This window comes from Falco biarmicus, chromosome 13, assembly GCF_023638135.1.
Source record: "Falco biarmicus isolate bFalBia1 chromosome 13, bFalBia1.pri, whole genome shotgun sequence".
NCBI lineage: Eukaryota > Metazoa > Chordata > Aves > Falconiformes > Falconidae > Falco > Falco biarmicus.
Window position 1 is genome coordinate 7,778,020 of NC_079300.1, and position 23,814 is coordinate 7,801,833.

The 23,814-nt window shown below is 35.0% G+C and overlaps 1 protein-coding gene across 8 annotated transcripts in view; it reads left to right on the forward strand.

Moving 5' to 3' along the window:
- The window catches only part of NAALADL2 (N-acetylated alpha-linked acidic dipeptidase like 2), a 507,046-nt gene that overhangs the window by 355,952 nt on the left and 127,280 nt on the right, over positions 1–23,814 (forward strand). For all 8 annotated transcript variants that reach the window (XM_056358613.1, XM_056358610.1, XM_056358614.1 and 5 more), the window contains 2 exons: positions 10,803–10,946; positions 20,639–20,731. In XM_056358613.1, coding sequence (XP_056214588.1) covers positions 10,803–10,946; positions 20,639–20,731 — 237 coding nt within the window. The remainder of the gene's footprint in view (positions 1–10,802; positions 10,947–20,638; positions 20,732–23,814) is intronic.

Below are 23,814 nucleotides of genomic sequence, written 5' to 3' on the forward strand. Positions count from 1 at the left end.
AAGTTCAAGAAAGGGAAAGGCAGTGTCTTGCACAGGGGAGACATAAACCTACACACCAGTGTAGGATGTCTGGCTGGAGCACACCTTGACAGAAAATGACCTGTGGGTCCTAGTAGACAGTGTGAGGACGAGCCAGCAATGTGGCCTGGCAGCACAGGTGACCAACAGCAGCCTGGGCTGTATCAGTGAAGAGGGTCCCCCGTGGAGAGTCGGCCAAATCACGACAATCACACCAATATGGCTACATGCCATGCTCACTTTATTAAACAAACAGGTCATATTTATAACTTAAACCGACCATTCACCCGACTTTACACACAGGTGAAATACAAATTTGGCTTAAGCATAAAGAAAGGTATTCTAATGGTGAGGGTGGTCAAGCACTGAAAGAGGTTGCCCAGAGAGGTTTTGGCATGTGGTTGGAAATGCTCTAGAGCCCAAACTGAACAGTAATCATTGCTGAGGTCTATGTCAACAGAGCATGTGTAAACCAGCATTTTTGACATATGGGCAGACAGTGAAGATGTACTGCTGGTTTGCTATAACCTTTGCAGGAATGAACCAAAAACGTCTAGAGAATGCTGATTCAATATATGTGCTGTAATTCAGTATTTAAAATAGTCCTTGTGCTGACAAGGGGATTCTTGTTGCTTTTCATTCTGATTACATAGTTGTGTGTATGGAGGCATCCGTCCATTAGGATCTGACCTTTCATTAATACCTTATTTTTGATCGGTTATTACTCAACTATTTCATTATTATGATAGATTTATCATATAATTATTTTATAAACCATATCCAAACACAGAAGGAACTGGTTGAGGTTTTTTCCTATATAAGGATTGTATTATCAGTTTCTGATTTTTAAAATTTAAGGTGAGGTTATGCTCCCTTACAAATCAATATGTAAGCCGTTTTTGTGAAAAATAAGAACCTTAGAGGAAATGGAAATTTTGAAGGGTTTTTTTTCTGTTTTGTTGTTTGTTTTTTTTTTTTAAACAAACAAACAACTGTAAGTAGCTTTTTAATTTGTGTGCTTATTTAAGTGTCATTCTGTGCCAAGGAATAGTCACTTTGTGTATTAGAGGACAAGAGTATCCTCTGTAATTATGGTTTGATAATACAAGGCTTTGGGAGCATTGGAGGAATTCCTGCCATGACATCTACCTCCTTGTCCCAGCTTACCTCCTGCTCTGCTGGTTTATCTGTTAAGAGCATTGCTGTGATATGGGTTGTTGAACTGATCTTAGTTCTAAAGAACTTCAAGAAAGTTTGCTTATCTGGTTCATAGTATGGCCACTGAAACAATCGTGCTGGCACAATTAATGGCACTGCAGTGTGAGGACAGGAGTAAGTAACAAGCTGTGGGACATGGGAGAGACTTGAAACCATTGGATGACCCCATATGTAATCAAACTGAAGCCAAAATGTAACTTTTTTCAAACAAATATGGAAGAATAAATCAGAGAGAGATATAATTGTAAGAAAAGCATAGTGTACCACAAAACATATGCAATTTTATTTTGTGTTGCCCACCAAATATATACAGACAGCACGTGTTTCTGAGTCATAGCGGTATTCACTACATGCTATAAACAAAATAATTGGTATCCTAAACCTGTCACATTCAATGTTTTCTTAGAGATTTTCTATTTCCATTCCATTCCTTGTAGAGTGTTTTAAGGCCTTTTATTATTTTTAATAACAATAAATCTTATTATTGTGAGTAAACAGGACTCCATGCTTGTTTGTAACAAGAACAGTGATGGCATATGTAACCTGATGTATATTCTGGCTGCTGCAAACATATTTCACCTAAAGCAAGACAGTTATTTTGCTATTTCTAGTCTTCATCAGCACTGAAGGGAAGGAAGTATGTTTCACTGTCTTATTGTCATGTTTGTTGTTTGTTTCTTCTATAGTGGCCATCACTGGTGTACAAAACTTAGGTTTATTTCATGAGGGAACAAGCTATAAGACCAACCCATTAACTTTTGAATGTGCCAGAAGTTGATTATTTCCTGAAGTGGTTAACGGGCAACAATTCGTACAGGTGGTGTGTTGGGCCTTATCTGCTAGGGTAACTTAATTCTCCCACTGTTGAGCTGGATACCCATGCTTGGTGGCTACATGGATCCTTTTGCCAGGAGAGAAAGAAATGTTTGGTTCTGCAGGGCAAACATAAACTGACCGATTCCAGTTATTCCCTATTCTCATCCTTGCATCTTTTTCAAAAAGCATGGGAGGGAGACTAACCAGCCAAGTACTATAATAGCCATAAACCACGGAAAAGCTGCTTGCCCACTCAGAATACAAGAGCTGCTGCATTGTCGTCATTGCTGTTTGTCTCACCGAGGGCTGCTACCAGACAGGAAAAAGAAACCAGTATCAGAAACTGCATAAGGTCCAACTGGAATATGGCACTGCACACTGGAAAAGGCAGTTATAAAATCTGAGTATTGTAACTTTCTTTTTTAAAAGAAACGACATTTACTTACCTTGGAGGTAAAAAACATCATGGAAGCAAATGTAAAGTGCTTATGTTCAAGACTAATGATTGTCCATTAACTATATTATAAAATACAAAGCATGGAATAGGTTTCATGGCACTTACATAGTTCCTTACTCTTACATAATTTTAATGTTTTCAAAATTCTTCCTTTCAGAAAATATTAACGGGAATGATCCAACCTTACAGTAGCAGAATGTGGGGTCCAATTATGTTTTCTGTGTCCATTTCAACAGAGCAAGCCAAATTCATTCATAGAACAGCCACAGTCAAGACAGTAAACTTGAGTTAGGGCTGTACTTGTCCCAAGATATATAGCTCTCAGATGCAGACCAAAGTATTTTATTTTTTTCAATGAAACTGATAACAAATTCTATAATGTCTTTGGCACTTGAATTCAACATATTCTATAATATTTCAGTTTTAAAAGCCACCTGTGTCAAGCTTAGTACATCAATTTGATTTATGTTCCCTCATCCACACATGTCTACATACGTGCTTCCCTCCAGATCAAAACCTTCATATAGCTAATAGTCTGGGAGATATATTTTCTGGGAGCAACAGATAGGTTTATTTCGAATGTAGGCTTGCAGCTATAGGATTCATGAAGTAGTTTTACTCTAAGAGAAAGATTAAAAACCAAAACCCAAATATATATCTGATACTTAATATTTTGAATTATGCAGTAATTCTGAACATCAGAGCAATCACTTCAAGCAGTTTTGCTGAATTCCATTTAATTGTTACCTCAGTGGTTTAGGAAAATACTGAATATCAGTTAAAAATAAATTTGTGGTAGAATTATTTTATCATGTTAGGTTGAGTCACTAATTTGGTGCAAAGATTTAAAGTTTAAGTTACAATTACAGTATTTAGTTTTGCAGCGCTTTATGATACTTACTATCTAATTTAAAACTCTTAATATCATTGCAGCAGTTTCTGGTCAGGTTTTTGCCTGGCTTATGTTCTTGAGTGTTTGCAATGTTTTTAGCACTGATTATTTCCACACACAGCCCCTTATGGTGTACCTATGTTCTTAAATTTAATGAAGGTAGAAGATGCTAAGCAGCTGTTTTGGTATCAATAATACCTAAGATAGGATCCAAAATTAAAAAGCAAAGTTTTGAAGGCACCGGTTTTAATTCAGTATGCATGCAAAGAACAAATTGTGCAGAAACTGAAGGTTATGATTATTGGGATTTTTTTAAATGAGCTTATTTTTAAAGTATTGAGGGCAATTCATTTTCGGTCTTCTAACCTATACAACTTCTGTCAATCCTTTTAAATATCTACCATCACCGTCAAAAGGATGGATCATAGTTTCTATGCCACATGGCCCAAATTGCTGTCTGTCAGTGGAGAGTTTCTTTTAGTTCAGTAGTGAGACCAGCATTTGCTAACACAGGAAGAACTGAGAATTACCTTGTCCTTTCACCCATGCTACATTTGATTGTTACTAAATGTAAGAATATATTGTAGCTATTTGTAATATTTTCTGCTCTTTTCTTTTATGGCTTAGTGGTTACACAATTGTAGGATGCGTAAAAAGGAAAAGCTTCCACATCAATTGGTGTGGTTTGGGGGTTTTTATTTTGTTTTTTTTCATTGTTCTTGCCATGTTATTAAATATTTTTAGAAGGGAAGAGGAGGATTAATGAGATGTTTCTGCGTCACGAGTGTCAAAGCATTTTTGCTTTTACAAAATGAATGTGTTGCTTTTTATTCTGTTTATATTAAAAAGGAATAAGACTGAATGTGTTTAAAGTACATTAAGTAGGCATTAAGACAAGGGTGATTTCCACTAAAGGACAGGGGAGGGACATTTTTTTTCTCTTTCCTATTGGTTAAGCACATTTTCTTGAGAGGGAGGGGAAAAAATGGTAGTGGGTTGTAGAGGTATATTTTCTTAACATATCAGCTATAGTTATTCTAGGTTTATTTTTAAGGACAACAGAAATCTGTGTAAAGAAACAGTCTTGGGTAGTCTATGCCTAGATTTGCACCCACTCCGCTGATAAAATATGATGTAAACATAATACAGTGGATATACTTTGTAAAGCATAACATCTGGGTAATGTTATGTATTCTTGTATGTATCAATGAATGTATGATCTTAACTCTTGGGAGTTTGTCACAGGTGGCTTAATATTTTTGTTCTTCTTCTAAACTTTTTTTGATAACTCTTGGTGTCATGAGAATGTCGATTTTTTTTTTTTTTTAAGTGTTTTTAAAGAGGTCTTTTTATCCATCATCAATGCAAAGAAATATTTGAAAATATTTTTCAAATACTTTCTGAGTACTCTCAGTAACTGATTTTCCTTCTAGGTGATCCTCATAGCCTTTAAAGTTCTGTACTTTCTGTAAATTTGTGTAAACCTCTTATAGGCACAGCCATCTTTCTCCCCCATATCTCAAATCAGTACGTAGTTCTAAGCATCCCTTGTCCATTTGTCAGTCATGCATCCTGAAATGCAAGCTGCCACAATGCTGTTGTAATTGACAGAACAGTTCATTGTCTCATGCTTCATTGCCTGTAAAACTGTTTTTAAAGTCCTTAGTGAGGGCTGCTGTTAAAATCCCAGTTGCAGAATTTCAAAGTTCCATTTTTTTACAAAAGAGAAGCGAATGTTTTTCTCTTCCTCCCTATTACTACCAGTGTCTAGTGAAGCAAAGCACTTCAAAATTGATGTATGTTCCACACTGTAATTCTAGTGGATAATTCATAGAGAACTGAATAAAGACATCAGGAAACTCGTTAGAACTTCTATTCCATAGGCATCTGCTCCAGGTTCTGCTCTTCTCATGAGTAACACTTCTCTGGTTTTTTTTTTTTATTTTTCTTACCCTTACTGATATTTTTAGCTTATACCTCTTAAGATACTCTGCAAGTCTGAAGCTATGGTTGTCTTCTTCCCATTAATAAAATTCCTTCTGACTTCTATTTTAAGCACTTGGAGGGTGATCAGCACCATTTTCTTTGCTATAGTGAGACGGAAGAAGAGCTCCCATTTGACTTTGTAAGCAGAAAAACATGTATCTAAGTTTCAGAGTGCAAACACTGAGCAGATGCAGGGCTTTCCCAGAATTTCTTGTTCATAAGATGGAGAACAGTATCAGATTTTCTGGATCAGCTCCTGTATCCCCTGTTCTCTGGACTCACCGTATCCATTTACAACAAGAAGTAACAGCTGGGATCAGTTTGTTTTTCTTCCCATGTTCAAAGAGAAAATTTAGGAAGGAAAAAAATACGTCAGTGACATTGCTGAGGTTTAAAAGAGGTTAGACAGGATCTGTATTCTAAGCATCTGCTTGAACAAAATCATGCCATTTCATATGGGTATGACTATGCTCACACCAATAATGGCATTGAATATTATATAGGAAGTCAATAAGATTTGTCTTAGGAAAAGCATTGGAAGAGCAATGTGCAAAACCAGCAGCAACAAAAAAAAAACAAAGTCTTGATGTATAATGCACCAACGTGACAGTGCAAACCTTGTCTAGCAGTATTAATTGGTAGTGTGAAGGCTTAATTGAAGGCTGCGTTTTGAGTAGGAAAAGTCCAGTCTGTCTTAAAAATGCTGCTCATAGTATTGTGAGCAGCTGTAGCTGAAGATGTTACAAAATAGCTGCTGTGTAGCAGAATTACTATGATTAACAGTAGTGATGTGGTTTTAGTACCTAAAGCCACCAACCAGCTGGCGGAGTCTCCCTGTAATAGGCACTGCACAGTCCCTTTCAGTCTGGGTATGTGATTAGATCTAAGTCAGGAAAATCATAGATAAACTGCTTTTGCAGGGAAGTATAAAGAAATCATTGTGACTAGCTTCATGAGAACCAGTGGAAGCCTAACAACTATTGAGTGTATCAACAAAGTTGGAGGGCAAGTTGTATGGAAGTTCAAAGCGTAAATAATAAAATGTCTGTGATGTGTCAGTTTAAACGTTTTGGTTTTGTCATGGTTAATACAAGATCAAGTGCTGATAAAAGAGAGTTTGGAATATATGCTGGAAATGTATAAATGGAAGAATCCCTCTTTCACAGAAATGCATTGAACTAACTCTTCACTTCAGGCAGTTGAATGACAGAACCATCTTGTTTGACCAAATGCACTTCATTTTGTTTTTCATGCTCTAATTTATTCTCATTGTGTGCTGTGAAGTCCTGTTTGGAGTGTCTGTTCTCAGCATAAAACTGTTTGTCAAATTTCTATTAGGCTTAAGGTGAAAAATTAATGAGCCATTTACTTCAGATATTTCAAAACTAATACTGCTCTATTATTAATGCAGCAGAAAGTCAAAGATTTAGGTATGTACAATTATGGTTCACTGTTCAGTCAGACTCTACTCTTTTCCCATATTTTGAGGGGGACATCATTAAAATAGTATTTTAGGTCATATAAAGAATTATTTTAATGAATTTCATCAGTAAATATTTTAGACAGTTTTATCTATTAACTTTTTGTTTTGTCAGATCCTGGAAGAGGATGGCTTTAATAAACAGATAACAATGAAACACATTATTCTGTCCAATCTTTCTCTGAATCTGGAATTTAAATAAAATGAACAGAAAGTTGATTCTTATAGCACAGACTTTGTAAAGAAAAATATATAAAAGCTTTGTTGCACAATACCGAATAAGCTGTTGGTAAAGCAATATTATTTTGACTAGAGATGTATGACATTGTGACTCTCTTCTGTTTCATGTGCCTCAGACTTTTCAGCCTTGACAAAAGTCATTGAAACATCAATAAAATTGTACTTCAATCAAGAATTGAGTGGCATATGGTACACAAGTATTACTTTAAGTTATCCCATTAAAAATTTTTCAGAAATCTCAGGACGTCTTGCCAATACCAGTAAGTTAAGTGATAAAACGCTATGAAGTGCTAGGTTACAAGTGTGCATCCCCAACTGAGCAGTGTGGAAACTGATGCTCAAGGTTTGTGCATGCATTGAAAAAGAAAGCACAAAACACAGGCGCTGCAAAAATAGAAATGTGGTCATCACTTTCTATGCAGAGGCTTTCTAAAGATTGCCTCTTTTTGTGCTCCTAAAATTAACTTAATAATTAATTAGCACTTGTTTCTTCCTGCGTTCCATTATGTTCTCTAGAGTCTTTCTTAAATTAATAGTGGTTTTAGGTCTGGCACGGTTAGATTGTTAGACTTGCATAGACGAAGCAATTCTGTTTCTTGGAAGATTTCCATGCTATAAAACTAAATTTCATTACAAGTAAAATGTCAAACTTAAATTATTCTTAAGGCATTTGTTGTGCTCACAGATCCTTAAAGCACTATGGGCTCCAAGGAGTTTGGCATCCAAGCAGGGATGGAGCAAGCAAGAATCTCGCAAAGTTCTTTCTGTACCTTGGTTTCGTTGTGAAGTTGCACTGCACTGTTTTGCAGTTGGACAGCATCAAGCCCATGAGTATTTAAGCACTGAATAATTGTGCTTTAACCAGTAGCCCTGGAAACCTCCAGATTTTTCAATGTGCACTGTGTTTTACTGGGGAGATTGGTCTTGAATCTTTTGCTTTTGAATCCTGATCATGATGCAGATGGCTTTCCTCAGTCTCCTAAAAAAGTACTCTCATAGCAACTAATAAAGGGTTGGCAGAGGGAAAGAAACACTTTATTTTTTTCTTAAAGCATTTTTTTATTACTGATTCCAATACTGGGGTTTTTTTGTAAATAATTTAGGAAGTTCAGTTGAGAATCATATCGAAATCAGGCCTGGAAAAGATGTCAAGAGGTCATCTAATCTAGCACCCTCCCTCAGGGAGGGGATCAACCATATCTATGACATTCCTGACAGATGCTTGTTTAACTTTTTCTTCAAAAATATTTCCGTTGTAGAGCTTTTACCACTTGCCTAGGCAAGTCCTTATGAATTCCTCCTATCAGAAAGTGTTGTGTTTTTTTTTTTTCCAGATAACTCGAGTCTCCTTTTCTAGATTTTTTTTTTTTTTTTCCAGTGGTGGTGGGTGGTGGTGGTGGTGTGTTGTTCCATACTTCAAATTCCATCTTATATTGTGAAATTATTCATTTCTAAACATGGGAGATTTTCTCCTGTAGATTGTTCTCAGAAGCGTATCTTTCACAGTTTACTCAGGTGTGAAGCTCAAATTGTGGGTAAATGGAGAAAGGAGAGATGATTTTCATTTGCAACATTTTGAGCTTCATTGCTCCTGTAATCCAGTTTGACAAACAATAGACAGAAAATAATGTCTCAGTTACAGATCTCTGATGGACATTTTAGGATGCTTTTTGATTCCAGAAACACTCAAAGCTTGAGTAAACTGATTTTACCATCAATTTACTGAAGTAACAGCTTTCAGGGATATTTTCAGCCCCGCCCAACTTTGATAAGGCAGAAGGTTTTTTCTAAATTACTATGTTTGAACCAGTTACACCTTTCCACTTAATAATTTTTAATTGTCTGATTCTGTAATTTGTCTGATTCTTTAAAGGAAACATTGATAAAGTTCCACTGCGTATTAGAGCTGAACAACTCTTCTTTTTGTTTTTTTTCTTTTTTTTCCCCCTTCCATAATTAAATGTTATAGCCTTGGTCAATTTTTCTATTATGATTAAGAACATACTGTGAGAAGTCTCAGGAGCTTTGAGCACAAATATTAAGACGAAAGAAAAAAAAAAAAAAGGAGGATGTGTGGGGTTTTTTTTACATTGTGGCTCAGTAACGATGCTCCTAATAGTAATTTTATAAGAAACAATTTGTAGAACGTGTGCAGCTGATTTCTGATAGCTTCTTCCCTTTGTAACTGTAGTCACACAGAATGTAAAGGGTGCCTTCTGATTGTGAAGAACTCCATGTCAGCAGAAAATGTGGTATTTGTTTCATATAGGTCTCACGGAGAGGCCTTGTATTCTGAATCTCTAGTTGGAAGTTTGGAAAAGATGCTGTGTGGGCAGGTATATTGCAAGGTTTTTAGAGTTTTGCAGGTTGTTCTGGAGATGTTTCTGCCATGTGCTATGAACCTCCTCCTCGTTTTCCATGGTGGGCTTGTCATCTGCAAAAGTATTATTGCTTCCCATGGGAAGAGGTGATGCCTTTATTAGGCCATCTGAAATAGTTGAGAAAAAGTTGACTGTTTTGTCCTGAAGTGCTTTAGAGCATTTCCATGTGCAGAGTTTGCCTTTTTTTTTTTTTTTTTTTTTTTTTTTTTCTAGTTGGTCTCCCAAAATATCCCATTATCTCATCAAAAAACGTCCCACACGTAAATGTTGGACAGTCACGCGTATGGAAATTCAGGATGTTTTCAGTTAAGGAGAGATTTAAAAATATGCATTAATCTGCTGATTCTGTGAGGTTTGTGCTGTGACTTCTTAAGATGTTAAAATTGTGAGTAAAGTATTCTGATAAATAAGACATGTCTGTCTGTTTAGTACACTCTTATTCCAGACCTCCTTCAGCCGAGCCTTCAACTGTCCATCACAGAACAAATTATAGTCACCTTGTAAAAATATATTTTTTTATATAAATAAATACATATATTTGTAATATAAAATAAATCAGTCACCTTAGGTGCCTTGAACCCACTTTGAGTCAATGCAATGATCAAATTGTATTCTTTAAAAGAGGAAGTGATATATTAAAATTTTCCGGCTTTTTGGTATATGCAAGGAAACACATCTAATTGCCAGTGTATCGTCAACATGCATCCTTAGTGGTGTGTTTCTGGTCAAAGTTCTCATGAAATCTTGTTTGTATGATGCTCGCCCCTTGAACAGTTTTATTGCTAAGTAATACAGCTTCTGTAGAATTTAAACATGTTGGCGTCCCTAGCAAAATGAACAGCCTCATCAGTAGTAGCATCGTTCAGTGCAGACAGATAGTTATGTATGATTTCAGACAATTTAAATGCCTGCTCTTCCCTGAAAGGGTGCGTTCAGTTCTTACTTGAATTTGAAAGTTATTGCTGATCGGTAATTCTATTTTTCATTGATTCCTTTAACTACGCACCAATTTACTTTGTTGTGTTTAAGTCACATACAATCTAATATCCGCTTGGACTCTTTGACAGTTTCTTTCCTTTGGAACTATTCCCCAAATACTGTAAGATGTACATGTGATTTTGTGGCACGTGTTCTTGAAGAGGGTTGTTTTAATGTTTTGTTTTTTTCAGTAAGGGAAGTAAAAATAATGGCTGCTTGTCTAAATCAATTGTTCTAAGATGTATTGTAGATATTTACTTTTTTGTTTGGTTGGTTGGTTTATGCAGAAGACAAATTTTCATTTACTAAATTGCTCTTTTCTTTCTGTCTTTTAAGATGGAAGCTACAGACAAAATCGACTAAACCTCACAACACTGTTAGTACAACCAATTTCTGCAGTGCTTGCCAAAAAACTCGTTTCCTTACCTGAGGACACTGCCCAAAAAGATAGTTGTATACCCCTCCAGCTGCCAGCAACAGGTAATCCTTTTCAAATGATCTTTTCTTCTAGCTATGAAGTGTTCCTCAACGACTCCAAATCCATTTTCTATAACCATATACATAATAGGTTTATCTGATGGCAAATATGTTTTGCTTAGCTGATTTCTAGAAAGGGCTTTGAACAATCTAAAAATTATGCTTCCAAAATCTGATAGATGGAAGGTTTGGTTTAAAAAAAAAAAAAAAAAAGACTCTTAGTATAAAGCATTAAGCTCTAATTCTTAATATTCACTTTAAAAAACTTCTATCTAGATACCATCACTAGGGAGATTTTTCTGCAGTATGGTTTGTTAGGCCTTGTACTACTAAGAATGTGATTTTTGATGTTAAGGGAGCAGTAGTGGTATTGAAGTTATTTTGTGTCTTTTTTTCTACCTCCGGCATAATAATACTTTAATTCTAAACAGTGACATGTCTTTCTGTTTTCCTTAATTTGTATATGCTATGGAATAAGCAATATATTGTTGACTGAACTTTCAGGCACCTTTTCCTCCAAGTTTCACCAGGAAAACAGTCATCATGACGAGAACAAAGTACCTTGAATAGAACTATATGTAAGGAAAGAATGCAGTCAGAGAATCTCTTTGAAGATAATGTCATTAGTAAAGTCATACAGATTACTGCTTGACTGCTGATGGGTGCGGGGGAAGTGAGAATACAGTCTTCCAGCAAAGATGCTGCATGGTGTTTCAATGAGCACCTTCCAGATAATGCTGGAGATGAGATGTTTGTCTAAACAATAACTCTGTCCTCATTTTTGTTTTGTGCTAGTCTATCTTTCAGCAGAAAAAAATGTAGAATAAATGGCATGTTTTATTATAATGTCTTTTTAAATTAATTGATTTGAAGCAGTGATCTTGGAAGGGGAGAGGCAAATTAAGTTAGTCACTGAGTCCTGCGATAAATACAGCGATAATAGTAAAAGCAAACTTCAAGGGCAACCACTGTACTATCACATATGTGCTGTATCGCTTGTTTATTGCTTTTGGAAAGTTATTGTGGAATAGGAATACAGTACAACAAGCAATAACAAAAGGTAGATTAGTTTTATTATTTGTGTTAGCATTTTTATTTATATAGAGTAAAAAGAAAGGCAGAAAGACCTCACGCTTCATGGCTTAAGCTGTTGTATTTAGACAGGGGTATTGCTCTCCATGCATAGCTAATGAGGTACTTTAAAGATGAACTGATTTGCCTCAAAACCAGTAGATACAGACTATATAAGCAGGAAGAGGTCGTACTGGAAGGAACAAGTGCTTAACCGTTCCAGATAGGATGTGTGAAGCTTGCTAGTATTGTACAAATTTTCAACAGCTGAAGTGCCTGAAGGAAAGCATGAGTTTGGGCTGGCAAATGATGCTAATTTTAGAAAGAGAAAAGGCTGCACTGTCTGTTTCTCAAAAAGCTTTGTGTGGAGGCTGCAGGACAGGATCACCTAAATTGTAGCTTTTTCTGCTTCTGTGACAGGTGTGGCATGTCTGTTTTATTTCCCTTAGAAGGCAGGAATTCTGTGTGGTGGAAAATTTCTGGAAAAAAAAATATTCCAAACTAGCAGTCTTGTAAGAGCCAATCCATGTCTAGCTTACTCTGGGTGAACACAACTGCTTGTGTCTGATTTGATGTAAAGCTTATGAACCACTGTTATCCACATGGGAATTTGTAGAAAAATCTTAGTTTATTGAGCAAGTAGGGTCTATAATAAGAAGCCTTGCATAATTCTATAATGCATTATGATATATTTTGCCTTGAAATAATGATGAGAAACTATAGATAAGCTAGAGCATATAGTGTGCTTTAGTGTTCAGTAGCAGCCTTAATGGAAGAGATAAAAGATGGGTCTGATGATAAGAAAACTTGTATAACTAATAATAATAACAGCTAAAGAGAAAATGCTGAACAGAGCAATGCATATGAGACCCCTGAAGGCTGAATTTGCAGTCTTCCTGTTGATTTGAAGAAGCTTAAGAGAGAGATTTCACTTCTGACATAGAACTCATCACTTATCTGTCAAAAGAGGTGAATGAGCAATTCAGATGATTGGTTGGCTTAAAATTTGTTAGAATAAAATGATCATCATTCTCTCATCAGTATGTTTCAAAAAGCTGAACAGCAGATTCATCAGTAACGATTAAACATTTATATATAGTTTTCTCACATTGCCTCTTTTTATCCTTAGCCTTGCAGTTTTCAAGAGACATAATGTGACAGAGGGAGTGGGAGGATACGGAGAGAAACATCTGAGATATAGCGAATGCTTAGTACCTACAAAGCAAACAGTAGAATTGAAGTTAGTTATTAGTTTTGTGTTAGTGGAAGTTAGTAATTAGATTTGCTTTTTGTTTAGTATGGTGCATCATTGTTAATCCTCATTAATCTTAAATTCTGTGCTCCCATGAACTTTTTCCCCCAAAATGGTCAATTAGTAGGAGTTTGAGTGAAGTTTTATAAAGAAGCTATATATTTCTGAAGCTTTGGTTTTTTGGTTTTGTTTTTGTTTTTTTTTACACAGATTATTACTAGGATATTTGCTAGAACATTGTGAAGATTGCTGTAGAACTAAAGCACTCCTATAAACATAAATGAAGAAAGTCCTGCTGTGTTGTAATATTCTTTCTTGTTTGTTAAGTTACCTGCCAGTTGCAAATCATTCCTTTTCAATGAATCTGTTGAGTATTTAAAGTAAATCTATCTGTCTAGCAGAGTTTAATTTACAAAGTGTTTTTCATCACTGCTGACCATATACTTTGGTGTTAAATGGAAAGCCTCATAGCCTGGAAGTCTGGTAATTAAAAACCCTAGAGATATATGGTTTATTTTTCTGCTTGTGTCACTTTTCATACTTGTATGATTTATATCTGAGAAGATAAAGATGGGAAAGATCTAGGATTTCACTAGAGATCAGTTTCTAGCTGTCTGTGGCAGAAGGACAGACCTGAGAATTTCACAGGTCAACTTGCATGATCACAAGGCTTCCATTGTCGTATGGTATATAAGGAAAAAGGTGCTGTATTTTTCATAGATTGAATGGAACCCTGAGGAATTTCAGTTGCCAGATTTGTAAACAGGGAGATCAAGGGAATGTTGTCTGAAAGGTTCCCAGCTGACATCATAGTATATGAGGAAATGTGTTCACATGGTTAAGTAGCTGTTTGAGATTCTAGGAAACAATAAGTAAAATAAAAATTGTTTTTAACAGTGGAGACAGAGGTAGTCAACAGTGGAGATAGGGATTTGTGATGGGAGGCTCCCTCTTCAGCCACAGGATATTATGCATACTAAAATTTTATATGAGTCAAAAAGGGCTACTTGAAAATTTACTGGGGGGCGGGGGGTGGAGAGAGAAAAAGCACGATAGCAATCAGAAGATTTTAAACACATAGGCAGCCCTGCCTGCCCCCCACCTCCCCTTGGCTAAGTAGCTTTCAAGTCACTGGAGGACACAACAGTGTCTTAGAAAGAATCACTGTCTGCTCATCCTATTCTTAACATTCTTCTCACATGTATGGTGTTGGTCACTTGGAGATGACGGGTAGATGGCCAGTTTGTCTGACTAGTGTGCTTGAGCATTCTAACTGAAATTACAGGAAGCATAATGCAAGCATTCATGCCCAGGTCTTCCTTAAAGCCTGCTAAGTTTCTTTAGCAACTGATGTTTAAATCCAACCCTATTTTTCTCTTAGTCTGGATCAATCTATATAATTAAGGGTGTATTGTTTCAGAAATTATCAGTAAACATACACAGAAGATCCCATCTCTTATGAGCTATTACTGCCTTTTGATGTGAAGTAGGTGTTTATATATATATATATATATGTTTTAAATTCTAAAATAGTAAACCTAAATCATGAATAGTTTAAGTAACTTGCATTATATCAAACACTATGTGAATAATAGAGCCAGGTATACAAAGACTCACAGCATTCTGCTATAGCCAGTAAAATTACTCTAATCAAAATGCTTTTTAGGTAGAATCATTTGATCTTTTGTAACCTTTTTTAGCCTACAAAATACAGTCATTGATTAATACTGAATCATCTTAATGACTGCAATGCAAAACCTTATTGTACGCTGCAAACAAATCCACATCCTTTACTGGAAAAGGTGAGAGTGGAACAGATAACCAGAAGTGACTGTTACTGAAAAGGTTTGCAGCATAACATAAAGAATATATTTTGCAAGACTTTGAACATTTATTTTTTACAGTTCCGCGTGTCAGATGGTCACTATGCTGAGTTTTATAGCCAGCTCTGATTATGTGAAATTTGAATCATTAATTATACAAAAGGAATAATTGGAAGAGTCCTTTAGTTTCCATGTTACACAGTCATCATCCAAAACAAATAAAGTTCTCTGCCAAGTGCTGCACTAGTGCAAATCAAGCCTGTCTTCAGTTGGAGGAAGGGCATGAAAAGATAAAGGATACCCAAACCTTCCTGTTGGGCTACATCCTTGTGATGTTGCTATATGTGTTTCTCCTTCGTAGCTTGCTACCCATCAGAGAAAAGGAGTACCACCATATTTACATTCTGGCTGTGCCATCATACACTATGATACCGACATGCAAACAATCACATAATTTCTGAGTATTTGCACTATGCTAAACACAAATCCAAGAAGACAAATGCAGAAAGATGCCAGCATATTGTGTGGCAGCGCGTGTTACTGTATCTACCAAATTTGAATTCATTGTACATAACAATAGAAATATAATGATGTTCTGCAGATACTGCTTACTGGCATTGTAAAGAAGTGTATGTTCAAGAAAATTCGTGAACATTTATACTAAGACTTCTGGATTTTCTTTTTGTGATTGCTTTAAATTCTGTTCTCTTTTTAAATAGAAGTTAATGAAAAGAATTAAGCATCAACACTGTGAAGCATTTTTATTTATCTTCTCTCTACTCCTACCTGAAGCCTCAAGAGTTTTTCTGCCAGAATTGTAGCTGATTAAAATTTATTTTCAGAATTCTGTTCTGTGTCACTATTCTTCTGGGTGATGCTTTGCTTTTGATTGCTGTAAAGCAGGTAAAGAATCTCTCAAAATAGTGTGAGATCATGAAATTCAACTATACAATACGAAGTAATCTCAAAATTCATAGCTATCTTTTGATACTGAGCTTGACAAATTTATTCTTCATTAGGTCATCCCAGTTCAGAGACTCCTTAAAGGAATGTATTCCATACATTACTTATTTTCAAAAGCTTTTTGTCTAAATAGATTTATTGTTGGGTGCTTTATTGTAGGTCAGAAAAGATGAACAAATAGCAAAAAGTTTATTCATTAATCTTTTCAGACCAAGATTGGGATTGAGGGCTCGGGACCTAAGTTGGTTAATCAAATAGAAATCTAGTAGTAAAAAAAATTAGGGATACTAGATTTCAGTGAGAATGAATCTCAAAACCAAAAATCCCAACAACAACAAAAAAAGAACTAAAACCTTTTGATTACGGGGATGTATGTCTAAGAGTTTTACGATAATTTTATAATTCAATAATACTGTAAATTGTTGTAGATTCAGTATTGATTTTTGCATATGCAATTTGATAGTGTTGCACAATATTTTTTCAGAAATAATTACAAATTATTAAGCATATGCTGTTTTATAATTTTATTTCCTTTTGTAAGTATGTAGTTATGTTGCATATAGTATTTTTGGTATGGAAGTTATATTGTTATGTAAATGCCTCTGATGATTGCATTGCTTCATTTAAAGTCCTATGTTTAAACTTAATTGAAAACTGATATGAAATGTCGAGTAGATAAGGTTATGCCCTCAAATTGTCACGATGAAACACTCAGAAGTAACTGAAATACATTTTTCACAGTCCACTAAGTTTTCAAAATCTGCCACTAACTTGGCAGTCTACTGGTAGTAGTCGTAGTTAGGAAATTTACTCAGTTATTGTAGAAAATGTCTAAGAAAGCATTTGTTTCAAATTACAACAAACTCTACTGTTAAGCATGTTTTAATGTGTACTTATAATATCAGTGTATTTAACAGAGTATTCCAAATATTACATAACAGTCCATATTATTCCTTACAGTATTAGCTATCAAATATGAATGTTTGATTTTCATTATATGTAAATAGCTTATGGTGTTTCTACACTGAATGTACTTAGTTTTTACTGTATCATCATGTTCTGTGATATTTGATATTACTTTAAATCCTCAGATCTTGGGGCAAATAACTTTATGAAAACTGTAGCTTTCATTATCAAAACAAATTATTAGCTTTCGGGGGTATCTTAAAATCTTGGTAGTGTTTGCTCAAAAAGGTAGCAGTCGAATTCTTAGACTCTGACATAAGATTTTTGAATGACTGGAACAAGAAATCTATTGAATGTAACTTAATCCTGAATACCTCAGCTGAATTAGTGAGCCTGAAGTAACATGACCATGGATGTTTGATGATGTTTGAAAGCTTTACCTTAATTGTGATTTCAAACCAATATTTTTTATTCAGGTGTGGTTAATGTTGATTTCAGCAGGAATTACATTCATGGTAAAAAGAGTTAGTTGAAGTTATTCAGTATGTCCTGTTTCTGTAATCTTCTAAAATAACTTTCTTTATCCAAGATCTGTGTTATCAAAGTGCACAAATAAAGTTAGTACCTGATGCATCTATACTGGAGTTAAATGTGCATGTAGGGAAATTTTTGTATATGAGTAGCAAAAATCCTGTAAAATTAGTTCTATTTTCAAATCTGAGTACCTAATGATGCTTTTTAAAGTCTAGGACTCAAAGGAATGCTCAGAAAACAGTCTGGTTATAGGTGTTTAGTATGATCAGGATCCAGGAATTTAAACGACGTGTTTGAAAATTAGACTTAAACTTATAGTCCTCTATGTCGGTATGAGCTTGGGATAAGGTTAAAAACAAAACAAAAAGAAATTATAACTCATTTTACAGGCTAAAAGTAGTAGGGTTTTGCTCATCTGAAGTTCTAAAACTGTCAGTTAAATGAGTGAGAAATAACCCTGCATTTCTAAAAAAAAAAAAAAATAATTGTAATTGTGAGAGGAGAAGGTAGACACTTGGTATCAGGTAATTTGCAGATTTCAAGTAAAAAAAAAAAAGAAATAAATCAAAAATACTGAAAACAAATATTTTTCAGTTTTTCTATTTCAGAAGCAGCTTTTGGTATACATAAACTCAAAGTGTATCCTTAATAATGTTAAGCTAAAGCTCCCTCATAGTTTTCCAAAGAATACAGAAAAAAGAATGTTGTCAAGATCTTTAAAATATAGCATTAGGAAGAGAGGTTTGTTGTCAGAACTGTTTAAAGGAGATTAAATTTCATTTCTGCTATATACTCCAAAGAGTACTTTCAGCCTTTTCATCTGGTGTACTAAGCCTTTAAGCCCAAGTCACTTTAAGCTGACTACTGTGTTACATGACTATTAACTCTAATATCTGATTCCAGAATATGTGTTTTGCCAGAAGTTAATTTTCTGTTTCTTTATTGTCAGTTGAAGACTGGATAGCTGATGTCGATTTAGGAAAAACAGTTAAATCGGTTGTCTTCAAAAGGATTTATCTACTTTTTGTCTTAAATGGGGCCTGAAGAAACGTCTATCTAAAGTGTTGAAAGGTTAGAAAAGGAAAGGAAATCAGTTTTGGATTGAAAATCTTTTTTTTTTTTTTTTTTTTTTTTTTTTTTTAAACAGAGTAAATTGGCTCTAGAATGGTTATAGGTGAGAAACAGCAGCAAGAAGTTACTTGAATAGTGTAGATTAAACATAAATTGCTTAATCAACAGCTTCTATGAGCTGTTTTCACATTGTTTAAAAAAAAAGAGAGAGAATATTAATGATAGTACAGTGCTGGAAACCCTTTTGGATTTAATTTATCTTAATGAAATATTTAAAAAAAAATCCAGAGTAATACCTGTAGATTTATAGAACAAACAGCATTCATCATCATATGGCGTTAATAAACCTTATGGTCATTTACATCAGAAGGGCAAAGTTAGTTACAACTCAAACCCCAGCATAGGCATGACAGATCAAAATATTAACTTACTGTTATGGGTTATTGCAAAATAGTGTGGTTTGGTGTAATTTTAATTAACTATGCTTGACTTGCATCTTCTTTACTGTTGTGTTCTAGCAAAACCAGAGCTGTCACATAAAGGATACATCTATTGATTACAGAGAGGGTTTCCTCTGAGTAAAAAGTAGAATAAATATTACAAGTATGCCTTTTTAAAACAAGGAAAGATCCTAACAGTTGGCTTGCTTTTTTTTTCAAATATCAATAAAGACTAGTGAATGAAAATATATTGGATTTTATTTTAAGAGAATTTTAAAGTATATTTACCAGATGAAGCACCAGCAAATGAACCCTGAAGAACAGTATTGTTTTTCTTTTACATGTTGCAGTAAACTCCCTGCTTGCATATTCCGTACATCTCAGGAAACAAACTCTTAGAAATACACCTGTGGGAGGATAATAGCCTGGGAGATAGAGAGCAAAATGATCCATGGAATATTTTCATTTTGGTCTCTGACAGTTGGGATATAAACATTGAAGGAATTCTGGCTCAAAGATGCCTTTAAACACGGGTCTGTCCTGGGGGTGGTGCAGTACTTGGGGTCTAGGTCTAGGATGGCACAGTGGTTATTGTCAGACAATTGCTAGCATTTAAGTTAGAGCAAAGACATTTTCACTTTGCTTAGATAGAAGTTATGACCTTTCAGATGATATGAATGTTAATACAGCCTGTTATAATGCAAATGAAACATTTTAAAGGTATTGGCAGCTCCCAGTCCTTGTTTTGTTTCCATTGCCACAGACTGCAAGAGTTAACATGGTTAGTGTGTCCCACATGAGGGACAGAGGGAATGACAGTAATTCTCAGCAAAGAACAGTTAACTAATTTTGTTAAGCTATTTTACTTAGTTACTTTTTTCTGGCTTTATCCTGTACTACAGTCTCAACTGGCCTAGCTATACTGACCAACCCCTTACATTTTAGCAGGGTTTGGAATTTTTCAGCCTTTCTATTTACACCGTTTCTTCAGTTGATACCAGCTAAGCCGAAAAAAAGCTTTCTTCTGTTGGTATCAGTTCACAAGTCTATCACCAAAGGCTGTGCTGGCAAAGTCGTTAGTAATGCAGGGTCTAACTCTTCCATCTGATTTAGTAGCAGGGGTTCTGTAGAATCATGTAATAGAAATCAGGTATGATTTTGAGTGTTACTGAAAGATTGACCTGGGCAAAGGATTAGATGAGGAAAAAACTATAACGATTAAGACAAATTTCTGTGTCACAGAATTAGGAAATTCCTAGTCTTTTTAATTATTTTTTTTTCTGTTGTATTCTAGCAGCATTTACTGGGTGAATTGAATGATCTTTTAACTCAAGGAGTAAAGATCGCTTTGGAGATTCCAGGTTTAAACCCCGCTGTTTAAGTGAGACTAAGAAAATAATGTAATATTTCACGTTTCAATCTCTGATTCCTCTCATTATCTTTTTTTCCCCTTTGTTTTTACTTCTTTTTATGTTGTTTGTTTTTTGTGGGGCTTTTGTTTGGGATTTTTTTTTGTTGTTTTTTGGGGTTTTTTTTACGTTTGGGGAATTTATATCTGTGGCCTGTAAATTTCTTGGCTGGATAAACAAGTTTAACATTTTCTTTTTCTTTTTCTCTCTTTTTATCTTGCAACAGGCAAAAAAGTAATCAGTTTGAATATTCAGTCAGTCTCAACTTACAAGACAATATCTAACGTTATTGGATATTTAAAAGGAACAGTATTTCCAGGTAAATAGCCCTTCATCATTTGTATCAGATACTTGTTTTATAGCGGTTGGGAGTCATAGCTGGGCTCAGGAGTCTCTTTTGCCAGATAAGGCACTAATGCAGTGGAAGGAGACAGCCTTTGTTATGGTTGTTTTGTGATTTGACTTACAACAAAATAGAACATAAGGGTTAAACAGAGTGAGCTCAAAGGGCTATTATAGTTACAATAAGCATATTTTTACACAACAAGCAGGAATTAAATGTAGCCCATACAGAGTATTAGTATTTTATACCAAGAAAATGAGTTGGTGGTTTTCATTTTCGGGTCTACTGTATTGTGTTATTTGAATTAATATACAAGCTGTCTGTAAAACTTTAGAAAATGTTTTGATTTTTTTCTAATGTTAGGAGAATTCTGAGATAAAAAACCCTCTGTGCTTCAAGTCCAGAACATCCCTACCTAATTCAAGTGTCTTACTGAAACATAAGTGTAGGGCACCGTGATCTCTGGCTTAGTTAAGGAGCTAATATCAAATGTTATTAGAATGTACAAAAATCTGTGATTAAATTCTTAATCACACTTGCTTCAACCTTATTTTGTGTTAGAATTGTGCCTTAAACTTCTTTTATACAAGTCCATGAATAATAATTAGTATTCTATTTGTCTAAGAATTAAACAATAAGATTCAAAGTGCAACTGTGACATAAACCACAAACCCCCTCCCTCCTTTGATGGTGTATGTAGATAATACAATAAACAGGACCTCATAGGAATGAAGATCATTTTGAGCTTACTCTGTCTGCAGGTGAGTTTGCCTGAAAGTTATAGGCTGTCTGCAACATGAATGAACACTGTTGCTGGGTACTTACATGATACAAAATGTTGTAGACCCAGTCCAATTCTTAACGTACAGATGGTATTGTCATCAAAACATTATCACATTTAGCTTAATTGATACTCTTTTATTAGGTTCAGAGGAAAAGTTTAGGGAGATGGACCAATCATTTGATATTTTAAGTGATGGAATAAAGGAGGTGGAGAATATTTTATTCCTGTTAGTGAAATAATGACTCAGTTTTGTCATTTGTCTGCTGAATGCTGTACTTTTCACCAGAACATTATTTATTTTAACCAACATAGAAAGCAATTAGCACAATGAATTTAATTTTAATAAAGGACTTAATTTCCTTCATGAATTTGAAGTTACTAGTCTATATTTGCTAATGTTTTGCAAATAGCTGTCATGGAATTTGAAAGGCAGAAACTGCCATGTTTAGACATACTGTCTACTGAACTGTGAAACAGAAGCAAGGCAAATAATAAAAAGCATGCATCCATTTCTGTTTAATAATTGTTTTATCTTCTCTATACCTGAATCTTTCATCTTACTATTGCATCCTTAATAAGCTACTTGTTAAAGGTATGCCAGTATATGCTTAACTTTAAGGATGTAAGGATATGTAATCAAGTGCATTCAACAGCACTACGCAGATGCCAACAGTTTGTCCTGTAAATGTCTTGCTGAACAAGGGCCATAGTAACTGGCTTCTAATGTAGGCACAAGTTAAGCATGCAATGTACCGTGGAAGGCATTTTGTACAGAATCAGTGTTAAACCTTCATTTGCTTCTCTGCTCTTCCTGCTTGACGCTACAGCCATACCCTTTCAACTTGTTTTGAATACTTGATGTTTTCATGGCATTGATTCTTTTGTTGTTTTGATGACATTTTACTAGTTTTATACACCTGAAATACTCACCTTTATGTTCCCAGAAATGCAGAAAGAAAACAAAATTTATCTTTAGTGCTTAATGAAGGACTGCAGAGCATCACCAAGGGTGGATTTTTGGTTTTGCTTAAAGGTCTCCTAACACACACACACAAACATATCTATGTAATGGTGATCTTATTTGAAATTTGATCTGAGGAGTAACAATGAGCATCCTAAATCCAACCAAGATATTAAAACATTTACAAGAAGAGGAAATGTGATGGTAGGTAGCATTTTAAAGCCTGAAAAAATATGACTGATATTGTAGGTCTATTGGACATGGTTGAAAATGGGATGTATAACAAAAGAAGACAGTATAAATCACTATTTTTTCATGATAAATCCCTGTTGTCCAGCCCATCACTACCCTGGACACTATCCCACCTTATCACTTTCAAAATTTATCTGATGGATTATTTTTTTCTATCTCTAGTCATTTCTTCCTCTTTTTTCTTACCATGTGATCTCTTTCTCTACATGCTTCAGCAAATGATTATGAGAAAGGACAGCCGCTGCCTCTGTAAGCATTAACATCCTTTCTCCTGTGCTTTTTCTATAGTCATTTGCTTCAGGGTATTGTCTCTATTCAAGAGGGAAAGATGGACAAAGATGAAGAATTTCAAAGGAGGCACCAGCTGTTATATTTTACCCCTGTTCGTTCAGCTGGTGTCTCCTAGAGTATGTTGCTTCTTGTAGCTTTCTTCTCCACCAAAATGTCCTATACTGATTTACATGAAGTCTCTTTCTACTCCCCTTCACATACACTGCACAGACTGAACAGAGGTTATAAGATGGGGCATGCATTGATCCTGTCTGATCACCCTGTCTTAGTGGCACTTTTTCTAACAACCTAGAAGACTAAAAACATTCTTTTTTTCACCCAGTTCCTAACATTGAGTTGAAGATCCTATGGTTTTTCACTTTCAGTGCAACCTATAATTAAACACCTTGTGATTCAACACACAAATTGCAAAATTATGTGATTTAGATTGCATTTTGTTATATTGAATTATGATGTACACTTAGATTTACATTTTTTACATCTGCTTTTAGAAAGAAACTTGCATTTACATCCTATACCCCCCAAGCAGTTGACCAAAAATGTTGTGTTGTAGGTGTATAACAGATCCCCTGTTTGTAAAGCATTTTTGATTCCGTATAAAACAATGTTACCATTTATTTTGTTGAACAAAACTAGTAAAAGTCAAGTGTCATAGGCAATGGTTTTATAATCAAAGTATGTTGGTTTTCAGTTGAAATAGTTTCTAGGCAGCAGTCACTGCAAAAATACTGAGGAGTGTGTATTTAATTTTATAAGGAAATATAAAACATG